The following is a 20155-nucleotide window of genomic DNA, read 5'->3' on the forward strand; positions in this document are numbered from 1 at the left end:
TCTGCTTCACAGTAGTTCTCTGGTGAGGACAAGGGACTTGGGTTGAGAGTTTATTCCTTAAGTAAGAACCAAGCTTTATTTATTTACAAAAAAAAAAAAAAAAAAAAAAAAAAAAAGTTGGGGCAAGGGGGAAGACAAGTTTTACACAAAAGTACTACAACGGTAACTCCCTTTGGTAAAAAGTGTAATAAATGTCTTGTACATCTGTTCATAGGTACTAAATCTGAAGCCACATAGAACTATGGTACACAAGAAGCTAGAGCAGTTATGCTAGCACATCAAAGCATATTTCTTTTAATAAAAAATTGACAGTATGTACATTATTTACAAAAAAAAAGAAAAACCAAGTTAAAACTGTGTGTGTGTGTGTGTGTGTGTGTGTGTGTGTGTGTGTGTGTGTGTGAGTAAAGCTGGTGGATGGCACTAGGGTAGACTAGTAAAGAAGCAGGTACAAAACAGTTCCACGGGAGCTAAAAAGGACGACTGATTTGAACTTGTTGAGGTTGAGAACCAGAGGAGAGAATAACGGGTGGGCAGCAAGGGATTCGTCAGGAATCAAATCCACAAGATGATCAATCCCAAAGCCAAACTGCAGGTCCCAGAGAAAATCTAATGGGTGATCTAGATGTGCTCAAGTGACCAGGAAAAAAAAATCCAATCCAGTTTTTTTTCCTTTTGGGGGGGAAGAGGAAAGGAGCAGTGACCATCAGAGTTACAATCCATCTAAGCATTGAGTCCTTCCCCAGTCTGTCAGTCAATGCTCGCCCATTCCAATCAAGGTGTGAACAGCATCCGGTTCCCTCATTGAAGGTCAGGCCCCAGGAGGCTCCAGTCTTAGCTCTGCTGGTGTGTGCAAGCAAACTGCATGTCCCTGTGCTTGCATGGATTTCTTCCCCTCCAGGGCAGGGTAATGCCCAAAACCCCTGGGAAAAGTTCCAGCTCTGGCTTTGTAAGGTATCCACGTTCCTTATATGTAGCCCACTTGGTGCCAGGTTGCACCAGCCACACACAGATCAGGTGGCCATGTCCCAGAGAGGCCCAGTGAGGCTTGAAAGGCATCTTCCTTGTTTCTTCGGTGTGTGCGAGTATACGTGCCCCCCCCCCCAACACACACACACCCCTCAAGTTATCTGCTCTGGCTCTGCAGTTATGGGGCTTTGAACACTGTGCCATATTTGACACGGTACTTGTTAATGCTCACAAAGTGCAGGGTCTCTGTGTCACAGGTGGTGGTGCAGGGCACCAGGCCCTCCAGCCCCTCGCCCATGAGCCACTTGCTGGTCTCCGCTGCCATTTCACGGGGCACATGCTCCTTGGTCCATTTATCTACCCAGGCCTGGAACCTCTGATGTAGCCGCTTGCTTACCCGCTCATGGGACTGCAAAATAGAATGAAGAAAAAAAACCCCATGAACTAGGACTAAACCCTTCAAATACAAAGCCCAATTTTCTCCTAAAGTGCCAGAGGAAAGATGTAGGCTTATCAGTGCTGATACCACTGATAAATTAAAAAAAAAAAAAAAAAATTAGGAGTCTGTTTAAAGAAAAGAATTGAAAGAGATTAAGAACCTAGAACACATAAGGAGTTGGAATTCATAAAGCTCCCAAAGAAATACCAACATAGGGTCTGGGCAGATTTTAGCCTCCTGCATCATTATCACGTAGTGGGGCGGGGTGGGGCAGGGGGTGGGGAGAGAACGACTTGATCAATCTGCAGTTTTAAACCAGCAACCTGGCTGATTCGTACCCGGAGTGAGACACTGAGTTGAGGCCATTAGTCACTTCTGTCAGCATGGCAATCCACTTCTAAGTAAAACAAGGTAAAGGGCTTAAAACCCGCTCTCCCTTCCCGCTATTACCCCACCCTGCCCAGCAGAGAGCTGGGCATAGCAGATCTTCAGTGGAGGTTTTTGTTCCTACCTATACATCCGGTAAATATTTATTAGTGCCCACAAGCAAGGCAGAGAAGGGGATACAAAGATAAATTAGGTGTTGCCCAGCTCCCCAAATCATTTGAATCAGAAACATGCAGGCATACAACACAGAGCACCATGAGAGAAGTACATTAAAAATCGCCCACCCTATGGTTCCCACTTGAATGTTCTGTAGTCTTTTCATCTGCCTCCCAAACCTGGTAACTCCTTCCTATTAACAGATGTACCCCTAAACTTCCCATTGACTCAAGCAAAATAAGCAAAGAAACAAAACCAGAAAACAAAAACCACCAGGCATCATCCTTAATGTTCCCCTTTCTCTTAACCTCCCTACATCCAAACATTACCACATTCAGACAGTTATATGTCCAATCTTTTTTTTTTTTTGGCTGCACTACGCAGCATATGGGATCCTAGTTCCCCGACCAGGGATCGAACCCAAGCCTCTTGCATTGGAAGCGTGGAATCTTAACCCCTGGACCACCAGGGAAGTCCCTCCAATCTAATTATAATCCCTCTACAACCCTGGTAGTCTGGGTAGCCATCACATCTCATATGAATGAAAGCAGTCTTTCGAGTGGTCTCTGCCCTTCCAACTTGGGGCCCTCAACTCACTCTCATCAGTCTATGTCTTTGTCAACGATGTCTCAATGTACCTCAAACAAAATCCAAACCGTGGCCTATGAGACTAAGTAATGTAGCCTCTGCCCACCCTTCCAACTTCATGCATCCCACTTTCCCTATGGCGCAAGCCACATTGATGTTATTAGTTTCTTGAAAATGCCAAGTCCTTTCCTCCCTCCCAGCCTTGTGCTTGCTTGTTTCCTTTGCCTAAAAAGTACCAACCCCCAACTCTGCACCAGGTTGGATCCTTGTCATTATTCAGGCCTCAAGCATCACCTCCTTAGAGAGGTCTTCCCCAACAAAAGCAGGGCCCTGCCTGCCAGTTACCCTTGATCACTTCACCTAGTTTCCTTGGCAGTGCACATCATCACACTACCTTATCTGCTCTACCTCATGGTTGTAGTCCCAGGGCCTGGCACAATACCTTGGTACATAACTGCACTAGGACTTTCACAATTCAGGTAGCATGTGAAAACAGGCAGGATTCATACAAGCAATACTACCTGAAATGTAAATGCTAGGAGTAGCTTCACTGGAAGGTGCCACCAGCTGTTATTAACTGAATTGTGTCCCCACAAATTCATATGTTGAAATCCTAGCTTCCACCCCCCAGAATGTGACGTTATTTGGAAATAACGTTGTTGCAGATGTAATTAGTTAAGGTGAGCTCATACTGTCTGTTGTAGGGTGGACCCATAATCCAACATGACTGGCATTCTTTAAAGGGGGAAATTTGGACACAGACACGCATTTAGGGAGAATGACATGTAAAAATGAAGGCAGAAATATGCAAGCCAAGCAATGCCAATGATTGCCAGCAAACCACCAGAGGCTAGGAAAGGCAAGGAATAGTTTTATCCCTCACAGCCCTCAGAAGGTTCAAAGCAACTCTGCCAACACTTCAACCTTGGACTTCCAGCCTCTATAACTGTAGGACAATAAATTTCTGTTGTTTAAGCCATGCAGTCTGTGGGACTTTGTTACAGCATCCTTACTCAACAATTCTCAAATCCAAGAGATTTTCACAAAGGGAGAGAAACAACCAGAAGCCTCTGGGGCAGGCCTGGTCCTGGCTGAGGAGGGAGAAGTGTGGAGAAATTCCAGTTACTGGTTCTCACCTGATGAGCTCGGAGCAAGGCGGTCCTCCGATACATGTAGTCCTCTGACTTGATCACATACACCATCTTATAGGAATTCAGCTTGAATCTACACTCCAGCTTATCCAGGCTATCCGCATTCTCCATGGTCTTCTTGCTGTTCCCTTCCTTCCCTTCCTTTTCCTGCTGTTCTCGACCACGCTGACACTTCCGGATCCGCCGCAGATTCCTACAAAGCAGCAAAGCCCTGCAGGATGAGAGCTCCTCCAGGTGCAGGTTCCCACGGCTGCCCCAAAAGCTTTCCTTATTATTTGCCTTCACAGCACTTATCACAATTTTAATTACATACATTTTTTAAAATGTCCAATGGTTTTATTGTTTAAAAAAATTTTTTTTCAACTGCAGAGATACAAAGAATAAGAAGTAGAAATTGCCAACTATCCCCTACCCCAAATCTGGAAATCCCACTTGCCTTGGCAGAGGTAGCCACTGTTAGCAGTTTTCATTTAAAATCTTCTAGGTCTCTCTCAATTTTTCACTTAATGTCATGAAGATTTTTTCATTTCACTACGCATAGATTTGTGTCATTCTCTTTAACTGCTACAGAGGAATGTGTCTTAACTGAACAATTCCTTAACAGGAATTAATCAAGTTCTTCATCTGAACCACAGAGCACAGAAAATTACTTAAATGTCTATTTTTTTCAATTCTCCCACAGATGGTACATAACTAGTGCTATTCTACACATCTAGGAAAGAAGGTAATTCACATCAGTGGATGCCTTGGCAGGCTTAATTCCCTCCAACACAAGCAGAGAAAGGTTGTCAGCTAGACAATTCTACTGTTTCCTACACTTTGCTATTAAAAACATTGCTTCAGTGAATATCTTTGTGTATATACATTTCCGTAGGACAGCAGTTCATTGGTCCAAGGACTACTGGGGGAACCCACGATGCTTTTTAGGAAGTTGTAAGATCAAAACTACTGTCATAATAATACTAAAACATTATTTGTCTTTCTTTCTTTCTTAAAAAAAAACCAAAACAGTATTAACATTAGCATTGGCAGTGCAAAAATAATAGTGACTACTGAAAAAAAAAACAAATTGGTGATGGCACCAAGCTGTCCTTAGATATCTTTGTACTCTTCTCTGGCCACACACTGGCAATTCAAAAAGGAAAGCTGGTCTGACTTAAGAATGTCCTTAATGAAACAGTAACATTTCTTATTATTGATAAATCCCAGACCCTTAGTTCACATCTTTTTAATATACTGGGTGATGAAATGGGAACTAAACATAAAGTACCTTTGTGTGCCAAAGTACAATGGGATTCATGAAGGAAAGCACTTGAGCACTGCTTGAGCTGCAAATGGTTCACCATTTTTACCTGAAAGAATAGCTGACTAGCCAATCTGGGGTATCTGGCAAATATTTTCTCAAGAATGAACAAGGGAGACTGGTACTTCAAGGAAAACAACTGAGCACATTTGTTGCCAATGATAAAATTTAAGCTTTCAAGTAAAACTCTGAATTTTGGTAAACTGGTATTGGCCAGCATGAGGTGTGACAACTTCCCACTACTTAAAGATGTGACTGACGAGGTCAACGGCAATATTAATAAATGTGGTGTTTTTCTGGGGGGAGCTGGGTGGGGGGTGGGAATACGTAAAATGAAGACGTGTCAACATTTGGTAGGTCTGCGTAACTTAGTGAACTAACATTTTCCAAATAACCAACTGCATGAAGTTATAAAACCATGCATGAAAAAAATTCAAAGTACAAGATAAACCAATGGATTTTGACATAACCACATGAAAAGTTCACTGATACTGCAACTAACCTTTAAGAAACTACTACTGGACAGTTCTGCTGTCATATCAAAGAATATCCACAATTATCTTGAAAGGATATGGAAATACTACTTTTCTCAGCTACATTTTTCAGTAAGGCCAGATTTTCTTCACATATTTCGACGAAACAAAATAGTGCAGCAGAATGAATATAGAAGCAGATATGAGAATCCAGCTGTTCTTCTATTAAGCCAGACATGAAACAGATTTACAAAAACGTAAAGCAATGCCACTCTTCACTAATTTGTTGTTTTGAAGTAGCTTTTCATTAAAATATTACTTATGATAACACAGAATGCATTTAGCATTGTTTTTAATGAATTCATAAACATAGTAAACATTTTTCAGTTTTAATTTCTAATGTGGTAAATATTACTAGATATAATCCACAGAAACAAAAGTTTTTTGGTGTATTCAATCTCTAGGACTGTAAGGGGTCTCAAAGACAAAAAGACTGAGAAAGAACCTCAGCTGTAATAGCTGTACAGCAAATTATTAAAAATGAAAGTCCCAGGCAGGGTAAAGGTCCTATACATTTTAACTGCCCTGATCCTGGAATGATTGTATCAATATTTCCCCCCACAGTATATCAAAGTGCCTCCCCTCTTCCCCACACCCTCCATAACACAGATTACAAATCTTTTTAAGAATTTTGCGAATCTGGTGAGAGATATACAATGTTATGTTTATTGGTACTGTTCCATAAGCATGGAGGGACTTCCCTGGTGGTGCAGTGGTTAAGAATCCGCCTGCCAATGCAGGGGACACAGGTTCGAGCCCTGGCCCGGGAAGATCCCATATGCTGCAGAGCAGCTAAGCCCGTGCGCCACAACTACTGAGCCTGCGCTCCAGAGCCCGCAAGCCACAACTACTGAGCCTGCGTGCCACAACTACTGAAGCCCACGTGCCTAGAGCCCGTGCTCCACAACAAGAGAAGCCACTGCAATGAGAAGCCCACGCACCACAACGAAGAGCAGCCCCCGCTCGCCGCAACTAGAGAAAGCCCGTGCGTAGCAACAAAGACCCAACGCAGCCAAAAATAAATAAATAAAATAAATTTTTTTTTAAAAAGCATGGAGACTAAACCTGTTTTGTTGAGAAAGGGGCCTGGCACAGAGCAGCTGCTTGAAGTCTGTTAAATGACTCACTGAATGGAAGAAGCTGGCAGGGCCCTTCTGTTCACACCCCTTTCCATGTTCCAGTTAGGACTAAGTCTAATAATACTGGGATAATACCTTTCTGGGAATGTAAGACATGAGATTTCAATTCGCAAAATTTGGGGAAGGAAGAAAGCCAATCTACTACAGCAAAACCTATTTTCTACTTCTGAAACTCTGTTTTCATCCTCAGATAGAGGTCCAGCATACAATTTGCCCATATATGGGGAGGAAATTTTTAAAATTCCGTGAAGAGAGTTTAACATAGCAGGCCTAAGACTGCTATCCTTTGAAAACCCTGCTTACAAGGTTGTCCCTTGGCTGGGTTCTGGGATCTTGGATTTTGGGAGAGTTTCCCCCATTCCCTGAATGATAAGAGTGCCTCACTGTACCTAAACTGCTTGTACAAAATAAATGGTTTATGCTGAAAACCTGCTTTCCTTCTGGAAGTCTGGAATTTTGGTACAAGCTAGGCAGAGGGTGCCTGCAGGACTAGCACCCAATAAAACCCCCAGGGCCAAGTCTCCAATGAGCTTCTCTGGTAGGCAGCATCTCAAACATATTGTCATAGTTTGCTGCTGGAGGAATGAAGAGTGTCCTTGTGCCTCCAGTGGAAGTCACAGACCCTTAGAAGCTTGCGCCTGGCGTCCTCTGATTTTGTCACAGGCACCTTCTCCCTTTGCTGATGTAGCTTTGTATCTTTTCGCTACAGTAAACCATCACTGTGGGTATGCCTACATGCTGAGTCCTTGAGTCCTCCAAGAGAATCATCAAACCTTGGACACTCTGACACACATTCCTAAAGGGAAGTTACTACTGACTCCTAAAACTCTTACCTCCCTGATGCTTTGGCACATGCTCCAGGTAAGCTCATGGTGTAAAAACCATACAAACCCTGAATTAGCATCCTCAGTAGACAGAACAACAGAATAAGTGAAAACCAAGAAACTGAAAGTCATCTAACTCCTCGTTCCTGGACTGTACGTAAGTGTTATGCTGCCGATACAGGACTTGGTTCACTCACCGTGGGAGAAATACTGGTTTCCGTGCCAGATGCTCACGAAGCTCAGGAGAGGTAGTATCAGAATTCATGTATCGCTCCACATAGTCTGACCAGCGCTGGGATTGTAAACACAAAATGGGGGTGGGGGAGAGAGCACAAAAACTGAACTCCAACCTCATCAGGCTGTCTAGCAAATTCTATGACTAAAATGTCTGAAATACTTAAATTCAAGATCAAAAAAATCTCTTTCCATAATGACATGCTTGTTACTTGGTATTAAAACACAGCTTAAAAAAATCTGTGAGAATACAAAACCTAAAGTTTCTCTGAGATACTTAACAGTTACCAGAAGTCATAAATGGTTAGAAGCTGGCTCACTGACAAGTTTTATTTCCCTACAGAGGGTTTTGTTAAAGAACAAAGTGTATAGTGACAAATGTTTGAAAATCAGAATCTTTCACATCTAAATCTAAATTTCTGGCATCTCTTTTAAAAAAAATTTAAGATTTGGCAACCATGAGCCAATATTCCCATAAAACAACAGTCTCCACCCCTCCATATGCCCTCAGCATCACACATACATGTGGCTGGCATTTCTCATTAACATTACCAGCTAGACCCAGCTATGGTAACCAGCTCACTCTGTCTACCCCGTGGGGTTGAGAACTCCTGGCTCCATCTATCCCAGTAAAAAGTAGGGCTTCCTTGGTGGCGCAGTGGTTGAGAATCTGCCTGCCAATGCAGGGGACACGGGGTCGAGCCCTGGTCTGGGAAGATCCCACATGCCGCGGAGCAGCTGGGCCCGTGAGCCACAATTACTGAGCCTGCGCGTCTGGAGCCTGTGCTCCGCAACAAGAGAGGCCGCGATAGTCAGAGGCCCGCGCACCGTGATGAAGAGTGGCCCCCACTTGCCGCAACTAGAGAAAGTCCTCGCACAGAAAGGAAGACCCAACACAGCCATAAATAAATAAATAAATAATTTAAAAAAAAAAAAAAAAAAAAAAAAAAGTAAACATGACACAAAGGGTCAAGATGATACTGGGCAGATGGCACCTAATTTGTTGTTTCTTGTGCTTTAGGAGAAAAACAAGAAAGCTGCCAACCATGAGATTTCCTCAGAGGAGAGGGCTTTCCTGAAAGCTAGATGAGACTGCCATCAATCCTAAATATCTTACCACCAGGCAGTCCTTCTCTTCAGCTGAAGACATGGCTGAAATGACCTGTACTTAAGCATCAGGTCCTGACCCTTAAACAGGCTAACGCTGGCTGGGCTTCTAGAAGACACTCACTGGGCAGACTCTCAGAACAAGACATACCCTCCCCAGTTTCTGCAGTATACTCATCCATACCTCTGCTTCTACAGGGTCATCCGAGTTCTCCTCTTCCGTGTCCAAAAGCTCGATGGTCAACTGAACCTGGCCTTGGCTCTGAATGAACATAAGCTGCAAATAAGAAACCTGAATGTAAACAAAAGACCATCTCCAAAGCTGTAACTAGATTCTCAAGGGTTGAGAGGTGGGGAGGCAATAAAGTTATAAAAAAACTTTTGCTCCAATTTAAGAGATGAGGAAGATAACTCAAAAGCTTAGCAGGTGATAAAAAGGCAAAGGTCCCATCTTGCTACCAGCAAAATGAAATGTTAGAGCAAGAAGCACCATTTCATGTTTCTTACTTCTTGAATTAGCTAAAACAGTAATCAATATCAGAAAGAGTGCTCAAAAGTCAGAACCATAAAATGTCAATGCCATTTCACTTGATAATCCCATTTATGGGACTTGATACAAAGATGTAAACAAGTCTACAATGTTTAAAAAAAAAAAGGAAACTTCTCATACCAAAGTGAAATGGAAAACATCAAACAGAAAACAGCAATCACATTTCCACCACAATAAAGACTACCCAAGAAATCACACATACCATGAGGTAAGGAACACAAAGCATCAACATAAGAAGTGATCTGTTGCAATGGTACCAATCATATTTGAAATTGAGTTCTGCTAATACTATTTGTGTGATTTTTTTAAAAATTCATATTTAAAAGCAGTACACTGAGAGAGGCAAAACCAAGTCACATTTTGCACAAAAGAAGTATCAAATGGTGATGACACACAGATCTCTCTTTTTGGAATCCCAGGATTCTCAATGCCCTTATCCTAAGGGCTCGCTGCAGACCAGATCACTATTGGAATCACATGGTGAAGATCAGCGATTAGAAGAAAGCTTGAGAATCATTTATTTCAACATTCTTCATTTTACATAGGGAAAAACCTAAAATTCAGAAAGTTCTGATTTCTCAAGGCCACACAGCTAGTCAGTAAGCAAACAGGACCAGAAACCAGTTCTGGTTCACAGTTCTTCTGGAGAAGCTTTAAAAATTCCTATTTGCTAGTAAAATTTAAAAAGTAACAAGAACATAACACACACACATACAAACATAGTTACTTCCAAAACAGATTTGAAAAAAACTGCTCCTAGGAGTTTGCTAAACCCCCCTGGATTTAGGATGAATGACCTAGAGTGTCGAGATTTGTCCCACTGCTGTAAAGAAACCACTCTTCAAAGTAATATTGAGAAGACAGTCTCCTCTACATGCCTAAAACTGAGCTCAATTTCATCCCAGCAGGCTCCTCGCCTGTCTGACACCTGTCTTGTTAGGTCCTTTACCATGTGTTCACCCCAACTCTCTGACCTCTGCAACCACTCTCCAAGTCTTGACTAGCTTTATTATTAGACTGCCCACATCCATCACCCAAATTTGGTAACTGCCTCCAGTTGTAAACATGACTCTGATTCCTCCCCTCCTCCTTACTCAGCGTTACTAATCTTCCTGAAAGCTCAAATCCAGTGGAATATTTAGTCCTTAAAAATGCTTCGCTGTTCGCCAACCACAACAAAATTCATACCTTTTCCTTAGTATGGCTGTGAAGATCCTCTACCATTTGGACACCCCCACCTCCTCTCCATGGCTCCTCTGCCAATCTCCTAGGCTTCATTCAACTAACACATAGTCACTGAATGTTTGCTATTATTAGGCAGAGGCACACGCAGAAGAGAACATGGTTTCTAGCTTGGAGAACCTCAATTTAGTGAAGGAAAAGGGATACAAATAGCTGTATTTACATTACAACAAAATAACTACAAAGGTACTATTCTAGAAACATGCGCAATATGTTATTCCCCCTCAGTGAGATGAGAAAGATTTCACTTCACTGAAGGGACACTCAGCTGAGCACTGAAGGACAGGACATAGGGGAAGACCCATTGATTTCAGAGAAATCATGACAAAGAAAATCATATTTGAAAAAGTACATAAAAAGAACTACAACCCCTCTCCCCCGCAAAAGGTGAAGGATACGAGTAGGCCATACACAGAAGAGAAAAATAGGCAACAGCAGCAAACAGGGAAATGTGAATTAAAATATTTTTCTAATCATCTAATTGCCAAAAATAAGTTTGATAATACTAAGTGTTGACTAAGAATGGGGAAATAAATGCACTTATCAAAGTGCACACTGGTATAGCCAGTCACTTTGGAGAGTGAAATGGGAATATCCATTAAAGTTTAAATTTTAAAATATGCATACCATTTAACCCAGTAATTTCATTTCTCTGCCTCTACCCTAAACAAACACTACCACATGCACGCAAGCATACAAATACAACAAAATGCGGTTCAATGAAGCACTGTTTGAGATAGTAAAAAATGGAAATAGTTTAAAACGTTTACCCATAAGGCAATGATTTTTTTAAAAACTATGGTACAGGGAATTCCCCGGCAGTCCAGTGGTTAAGGACTTGGCGCTTTCACTGCTGGGGGCTGGGTTCCATCCCTGGTGGGGGAACTAATATCCCACAGACCATGTGGCATAGCCAAAAAAACCCCCAAAAACAAACAAAAAACCCCCCAAAAAACTATGGTACATTCATACTATTATGTATGACACAGCAGTTGAAAAAATGAGCTGGATCTATATAAAGCAAAATAGAGCAAATTCTAAGACATATTAAGTAAAAAAAAAAAGCAAGATGTAAAATACGCTATCTAATCCAATCTAAATCTAATCATTTATTTCTACATAAACATATATGTGTCGATATATGCAAATGCACAGAAAAGAGTCTGAATGGATATACAGAGAGCTAAACATGCCTGATTCTTAAAAAACACTGTAGAATATGCACAGAAAAAAAATGAAGGGAGAGGAGGCGGGAGGTGGGACTGGGCAGGGGACATGAAGGGCTGCTTATTCTTAGCTTAATGCTAATACTATGGACTTTTTTTTCTCTATGTAAACATTTTAAAGAAAAAGGTCACTGTGATGACACAATTTTCCTGGTTACCAAGCCTTCTGTTCCTGCTATTCCCTCTGCTATTCTGACAACTATTCTTATCTACAGGATGAGTCTACCCATTCCTTCATAGGCCCTCACCACACAATTTAATACACTGTTAACTCATTGTCGGTGGGGGTGATAATTCCGTCCACCATGAAAGTAAACACCCACTAAACTCATAATAAACATTTATAGATTTAAAACTCTGAAAGGCTTAGGAAATCTCTTCTGTAGTGGGAAAGTCCTCAGACAGTAGAACATTAGATCTGTGACTGAACTAGAAAACTCGTTTCCAGGTCTTTGATTCTAAATTAAGCCAACAGTACAGGTGATAGATCAGAAACTAAAGAAACAGCTGAAAGTAGAAGCAGACAACTAAGTGAACAATTTGAGGGTCAGATCATTAAAGTACATGGACCATGCCCACCAAGGTCAAACTTTTATTTAGCTTAGCTCTCTCTGCTAGGCCAACTACAAACCTTATTCTGGGCCACCTAAACCTGTCCTTACATTAATACATACAGGCTTTGTTCAACTATACACGTTTATTACATAGATGCAATCATAACACACATAATTTTGTGTCCTTTATTTGTTTCAGTATTTTTATCATTTATAAGTACCTTTTAAGAGCTGCAAAATATGCCATCCAGCATTCACACAATAGGCTGCCATTAACCATTCCCGTAAAGGGTGGGACACCTAGACTGTTTCCAGCTATTGGCTTTTCTAATTAGCTATTATAATGGTGGAAAACCCAAAACAACCTAAATGTCCAACTAGACAGGCGTAATTTTCTATAAAATTAAATATCAAATAGTCATAAGAAGATGCTGAAGACCCAGAGGTGTTGCTAATTGAGCGAAATAAGTTCCAGAACATTTTGCCCAGTATAATCTTTTTCAAAATATATACAAGCATAGAAAAGTTTAGAAATGCCATCAATGATTATTTCTGGGAAGAACTGTAGGTGACTAGTTTTCTTTTCTCTGCATTTCCTATCTTTTCTACAACGATCATGGATTACACTTTTAAACAATAATATTTACAAAGCATTTAATACCCAAAAAAATGTTCAGAGAAGAAGCAGCAGAATACAAAATTATAAAAATCATATGTAAGAGTTAATTTTTTTAAAAGGCAAGAAACAGACTACCCACAAGAGACTTTACTTTTCCATGTTTTTTGCAATTCTTCCAGTGAGTTCACAGGCTCTCCAAGGCGGTCTAGGAGTGGAATCACTGGGTCAAAGTACCCTGGTATGGCTTTGACTTCTGGTGGAGAGAGCTCCAACAGCTCACACTGTCATCAGCACGGTCCCTGACTACCTGAGTACCTCTCACCTTAAAGCAATTCTCATCTGACATGAGCTGCTCAGCCTTCCTCTGATATGTTGACTCCAGGAGGCTCCTTGAGGTCTGCGTGTTCAGCTGGCCTCCAGTGGCCCCATTATTGTTTTCTGCCAGGTACAGGTCAGTCACTTGTACACAGATCTCATCACTCACGATGTGCTGCAGCTGGAATCAAGCAAAGGCAAGTCGTCAGGGAACCAAAAATATAGTTCTCCCTGTCATACACTCAGCCTTCCTTTGGTGGTTCCAATCACTCAGCTCAAAAAGGTTTTTCTGGTTGATAATTCTAGAACATTAATCATACAAAACTACTATCTTATTTTCTTGGAGAATAACCAAGCCAAAATTTTCAACCATCTCTCTGGTCCATGAATAAAATGTTCATATATATTTAAAAGCAAAACCACAAGCAACTCAGGTTAATGGGCTGCTTATTTAAAGTTCTAAGGAAGTTTAAAAAAATTTTTTTACATGAAAGAAAATGTCCATGGCTTCCTAATTTTACGGCACTTCTTTACCATTTACAATTTCCTTTCACACGTATTCTCAGTTGATCCACACAACTACCCTGGGAAGCAGGCTGGAGAAGGGTGCCCTATTATATTGATATACGAGACAAATTTACATGTTAGATAAGAAAACTCTTGTGTGCTAAGGTGAGGAGAGGGACTTTGAAGAACCATGAAAGCAAGATTCATGTCTACATTCACAGCCCTAGTACAAAGTCTGAAACTCAATAGGCATCGAGGAAGTTGTTACTGAATTAATCTGTCATGGGTGCTCAGCTGAAGGACGTGAGTTAGGACTAATATTCTTTCTAACACATCCCCTATTTTTCCACATCTGATAATAAAAGTATAGTATTTAAAACTGTAGGTAAATTAACTCATTTTCAACACAGGTCAATCACGACTGACTACTGGTAACTTCTGCAGCTATCTTATTAAACTATCTGATGACTAGAAAGTTGAATCTTTCAGAGATTCTATTCTCATAGGTCATGACGATGTATCTACTGTGAAATAAAAATTCTCTCAAATGAAACTTTACCCATTAAAATGCCAGAGAATGTGAAAAACAGATACAAGAAAGCAAAATGTTAATTGCAGTATCAATTTGTCTATTTTACTTTAAAATTCTCATAACCACTAAGCCATTCTATTTTTAGGAAGATACACTCTTTTTGAAGTGCTAGTAACTATGACAACTACTTATTTTTAACATTTAAAAAACTCTTAAATGACAAGTATGTGTATTTGTAGATAAATGGACAAGGTGCAAGGTCAGAAGAGTGAGTGACCTGATGGTGGCAGAAAGGCCAGCAACTGGAGATGGTTAAATTACAATTAGTCTATACAACGGCTTTTAATGTAACCATTAAAATAATGCTTATGATAACTTGATAATACGGGGGAAAGCTTAAAATACAGTGTTTAAGAGAGAAAAAAAGCAATGCATGTCCAAAGCATGGTCTCTATCATGTAGATACTTCTTTATACCTTCCTGTAAAAGGAGACCACGTCACCGACATCCTATCCACACCCTCTTCTTGGATATCTGGCCCCTTCTAGTCTTTGGAAAGGGCAGCATTATAAATCCAGGGACAACTAGGCAACTCTCAACCCCACGCTAGGCTGGTCAGATTCTCTCTCCTGCTAAATTGAAATGACACAATGAGTGTGTCTGGTAGACTTTTTACAGAGGAGCACCTGGATGGAAAGGTTGGTAATGCCAGGGCCAGAGGCACTGCCATGGCAAGTGAAAGCCTCAGGTGCTGGAGAAGCCTTGAGTACGTGCTGAGTGTTCATCTGAAGAGAGAAGCATGAGGATGGGGGAGATGTCCAGAAAGGAGGCATGCAGGAGAGGGGAAAAAAACCTCCCCAGTCTAACCCCAGATGGTCTGGCCATATTTTGAGTCCCATGCCAGATGTCTGTGAGACTGTCTATTGTATTCTTAAGACAAACCCCTCTTAAACTAGTCTAGAAAAGTAAGATAAATATATGGTTTGACCTTGAAATATATGTTCCACCTCCAGTCAGCAATGAACTCTGGGAGAACAGCAAAGGAGATAAGGAGAGTAAGAAATGTTATGCCTCCAATTCAGGAGTTAAGCTGAGGAGCATAAACATGTTTTAAAAACACTGGATTCAGATTTCTGGATAAAACCTGTCTCCATAAAAAAAAGATTGAACCTTACATATTATTGACTCAAAATCATAACTAGGTGCTTCTAGTAAATGGATTAATTGCATCTATTGTTTAGAAAACCAACCTTGGGCTTATAAAAAAAATAAATAAGCTGGTTGTATTAGATTTTTAAAGTTGTACTGGTAGTATGAAAGACTTTACTTCTAGCTGTAGCAACAGCAAACTTGTAAACAGAAACATAAGCACATGGTAACTGAAGTCTTTTATGTAAATCTAGGGGACATTAACAGGCATTAGTCTCTCAAAAATTATGACCCTAGCTGATTGTATACATGTAAAGATTTCTGTCCATCACCATAAAGACCCCTTAAGGGAAGGTCTAATAACCTCTTCAACTTTCAGCTCTCTGCCTGACAACTTTTGTGAAGATGCCAAGATTCAGTCATGTGAAGCAACATTCCTTGACTCTGAGTAGACCCTGTGAGAGGGGTGCAGAGCCATGCATCCTTCTAAATTCAAGGCAAAAGCATGAGTACTTTGTGAAGGATTCCATATTTTATCTGAGGAAAACACTGAGCAACAAGCTTTTCTTTCCATAGTAGTGGTGTGGACTCTAGAATTAGAATTTTCTTTTTAAAAGTTTTCACTTTAAAGAAAGTGGTGCACTAACAACAGACTCTGATCCCTTCAAAAGTTCAGAACTAAAGACAAAGGAATGGAAACCTATTACATGTTATTTGCTGTAAAATTATTGTTGTAAAGAACAACATATTTACAAACTCCCAGGGTGCCACAAGAATAAACCACAAAAGCAACTACAAATCTAACTCAGAGGGAATCTCAGATAGTGAGGTGGACAGAGTATTATAAAAGATGTTGTATGAAACCCTTCCTGTAAAAAAAAATGTTAAATAAGGAAAGTCCATAGAATTACCAACACCTACGGATGAGGAAACTGAGCTCACGCCTGGTACCCGACCTAAGAGCTGGGAGGGTAGGGCAGGGGGTCAGGACCAGTGCTGGGGGTAAAACATCAGGTCTCAAGTAGGCTCATACTCCCAGGGCCCGCTGAGCAAAGCAAAGGAGTCAACCACATGGCTGAAGTACTCCCACTCTGTTAACAGGAGAAATGCGACATCACATCACATTAACCTCTCCCTCCCCTCTACAGAACCATGAGTTCATAAACATCATTATATGAGGAAACTGACTTTCCTTTCCCAACAGAAATCTTGCCTTTTCTCTTTCCTGAATCCATCTGTAGACTTTCTCCCTCACCAACCCTAGCCTCCGCCATGCCCTCACCTGTCTGACAATGCTCTGGATGAGTTTGTCCATGGTAAAGGCAATGTAGGCATGAATGGTAAACATCTCTCTCAGTGAATCTTCATACTGTGAAGAGTCTATGTTGCCATCCAGCAGGCTCCGAACCATATCCAGGAAAGCTGGGTAATAATCTTCTACATCAACATCCACTGTGGGAGAGATGGGAGAGATGAGGCCTTACCCTGCTAAGAAAAGATCGGAAGAGAAGGCAGGGCAAATCCCACAGCTGGCCTAAAGAGCACTTAACAGAACAAACCCTAGGTGTTTAGTCTGCTGCAGAGAGATGGGATCTGACAGGTGGCTACAACCCCTAGCACTGTCTATTAAAGGAGAGTGACTATGCAACTTTAACAGCGGCTTCTAACACCCCAACTGACCGTGCCTGAAAAACACTTATTTACAGTATGGCCTGACTATGCATGACAGGAGAGCAAAATATCCCAGGGAAGAAGTTTCTTCAAAAAGTTCTTGGCTCCCCTGCTAAGAGAGGAACCTGCTCTCGCAGCCTGCAAAGGGCATCCCTCACATGGATCGCCTGCTCATAAAGCTCTTTCAACGGAGCATCAAGGGCTGAAGAGAAAAGGCAGACGGAACCATACTCTAGCACTGGGAAACCCCTCGGGAACAGAAAAAGAGGAGTGCAAATTAAATCCTCTATGAATAATGAAGTGATCTGCATTTGTCAAAGTCCTTTTGTTTAAAAATGGATTCCCAATATTGTACTTCACAAATTACATTAAATGATCTGTACTTGCTGCATATGAATCACTTCAACCACCAGCTGGAATCTTATCAGTTGTTACAGAGACGTCTGGCAACTAGCAGAGTGCACAAGGAAAGGTGAAAGGACTCCGCCTTTAGTTTACTAAAATAAGACCCATTTACATAAAGCTCAAAAACAGGCAACTCTGATCTCCAGCGCTGGCAATCAAGACTGTGGCACGACGGGGCTACTGGTTATGTTCTGTTTCTTGATCAGGGTGCTGCTTATCAGGTGTGTTTGCTTTGTAAAAATTCGCTGAGCTACACAATTCGGATGTGTATACTTTTCTGTATATGTGTTGCACTTCAATAAAAAGTTCACTGAAATGAAAAAAAATTACAACAAGAACTCTTTGTCTTTGACATTTAGTTACCTCTTTGTAAAATATAGGGGAAAAAAGGCTGAGAGCAAAAGCTGAGTCCATTTGCATTTATCTCAAGTGTGATGGATTCATTCAAGACAGGTTAAACAGGACAACTACTGTTTAAAAGAAGCAACTGGCTTGAGTTTCATTACAGAACATTACCTTGTTCAGATCCACAGCATAGGAACGGGCTGTGCTACTGCCGTGAAAAAATGCTTTCATGTCAGAATAAAGCTTTGAGCGCTATTAGCGCAGCAAACCACATGACCCACGATCAGTGTGAGGCTTGACATTATTACTCAAGAACAAACTGTAAGCCTCAAACCAGGTTAAGTCAATGGTCAAGCCAGGATTAGGCCATCTTCTGTCTCATTTCTACCCAAGCAGATGGAATCACTATACTGAAGTCTCTCAAGCTAGTATTAATCCAGATAAAGGCTTTTAGAATTAATTCCCAGGTTCATTAGCTCTTCAACAGATAGAAGGCCAGGGCTTCAAATGGGCTTCTTACACCAATAACAGTTTTTAAAAAAAAAAAGAAAAGAAAGGATAATTCACTCCAAAGATTGGCTATTTCCTAAAGAGCACACAAGAAAGTCTTCACAAAAAAGCTTTTGGCTCACAGCTTAAGTACCTAACTTATGACCTGAAGAGATATCTAGAAGCAAGCAGCATAGAATTACTTAGAGGATATGGTGGCTTCCTTAATCCTCATTTATTTTCCTTTTCCTGAGTCTTCTATCTTCATTCCTGTTCTGCCTGTTCTGCTGTCTCAAACCATCTCTTGAGTCCCCATCTCCTCTTCTGCATCTGTCTCAGGCATGAACAACTAGGAATTTATGTTCTGTCATGGAGTGAAACCAACTATGATGTTTGAGTCATGTCTCTGTCCTTTCAAACACTTTGCAATAACCCAGAGATCTGCCATTTGGGAAACTGACAGTAACTGACACCCACTTCCCTGGTGTCCATAGTACCAGCTACTGAGTGTCCATGATCCAAGCAGTGCACAGGGTGCTTCGCATATATTCCTCCAATTGTCCCAACAACCCCAAGAGACAAGTAGTACCTCCATTTTACAGATAAACAGGTTCACAGAGTTTAAGTAAGGTCACACAACCAGTAAATTGCGGTGCTAGGATTTGAACCTAGCCAGCCTCTAAGGCCTGCCTGTGCTCTATGTATAAAAGAAAGCAGTCCTGAGTCTAACTAGGCCCTGAGGTCCCCAATCCCTCACATCTTCTGTAGACCGACAATCTAAGCACTCACTAGGTTCTTTGAGACGTAACTGGATGGCGGGGCTGTCACTCTTGTCTCGCTTTATGCCCAACACTTCCCGTTCCCACTCTCTCTCTCGGTTTTCTTCTTCAATTTGCCGTTCAGCTTGGGAACAAATCCGCAGCAGCCTCAAGCAGAGTATCTGGTGCAGTCGCATGAAGATATACCAGTTATTATTAACATAGAAGAGGTTGTATACTTCATCCATCCCTCTTAACTTCTGAGCTGCTGTGTTACTAAACAGTAGCTTGGACTTAGGGGGACTGCCCCCAACACCATTGTGCTTCTTAGCCGCCCCTGTGGCTTCATCTACATCCATCTCTTCTTCTTCCTCTTCCTCCACATCTGAGAGATCACCTCTCTGAGCAAAGAGCAGATCTGGAATAAAATGATGCATGATTTGCTTGATTTTATATTTGTCCTCCTTCTGAATGCCTGTCTGCCTCTTCACATGGTGGATAATCAGAGCAGCAGCATCTTCCAGAATCTGTTTGTCTTCATAGGCAAGTGAGAGGTGTGGGCCAACAGGTACACCAGCATTTTCTTCCGTAGCCTGCTCTTGCCTCTAACAGGAGAGAGAGACAAAGTATTATGCGACATACCTACAGAAACAACAAACAGACCTATGAGACTACACCAGCAGTACTTTCTATTAACCACAGTGGCCATTATTTTTCAATCCAAAACTTCCAGAAACAAAAAGATAGTGTGCGAGATGTGGTTTGATACCAAAATGATTGGTGCCTTCCAGACACTGAAGACTCATAAGAGACAATGGGACAGAACTGGGACCATCTTTTAAAATTCTGGATTAGTATTTATGGAGGATACGATATGAAGTCTAGGATTTACTTTAAAATCCTTCTGGGGTGGGAGTGTGGAAGGTGGCAGATACAACAAAATTGGCAAAATAGAGGTGATTA

The 20155-nt window shown here is 41.3% G+C and overlaps 1 protein-coding gene across 7 annotated transcripts in view; it reads right to left on the reverse strand.

Moving 5' to 3' along the window:
- Positions 1-89: 89 nt before the first annotated feature.
- SIN3A (SIN3 transcription regulator family member A) overlaps positions 90-20155 on the reverse strand; it is a 64508-nt gene continuing 44442 nt past the window's right edge. For 6 of the 7 annotated variants that reach the window (XM_082386970.1, XM_082386973.1, XM_082386972.1 and 3 more), the window contains 7 exons: positions 19224-19797; positions 16807-16976; positions 13344-13517; positions 9015-9107; positions 7687-7781; positions 3676-3940; positions 90-1378 (listed from right to left, as the gene is read on the reverse strand). In XM_082386970.1, coding sequence (XP_082243096.1) covers positions 1148-1378; positions 3676-3940; positions 7687-7781; positions 9015-9107; positions 13344-13517; positions 16807-16976; positions 19224-19797 — 1602 coding nt within the window. In that variant the 3' untranslated portion in view covers positions 90-1147. The remainder of the gene's footprint in view (positions 1379-3675; positions 3941-7686; positions 7782-9014; positions 9108-13343; positions 13518-16806; positions 16977-19223; positions 19798-20155) is intronic. The other variant, XM_082386971.1, reaches the window with a different exon arrangement.

Source organism: Balaenoptera borealis, assembly GCF_965194805.1.
Source record: "Balaenoptera borealis genome assembly, chromosome: 3".
Classification (NCBI taxonomy): domain Eukaryota; kingdom Metazoa; phylum Chordata; class Mammalia; order Artiodactyla; family Balaenopteridae; genus Balaenoptera; species Balaenoptera borealis.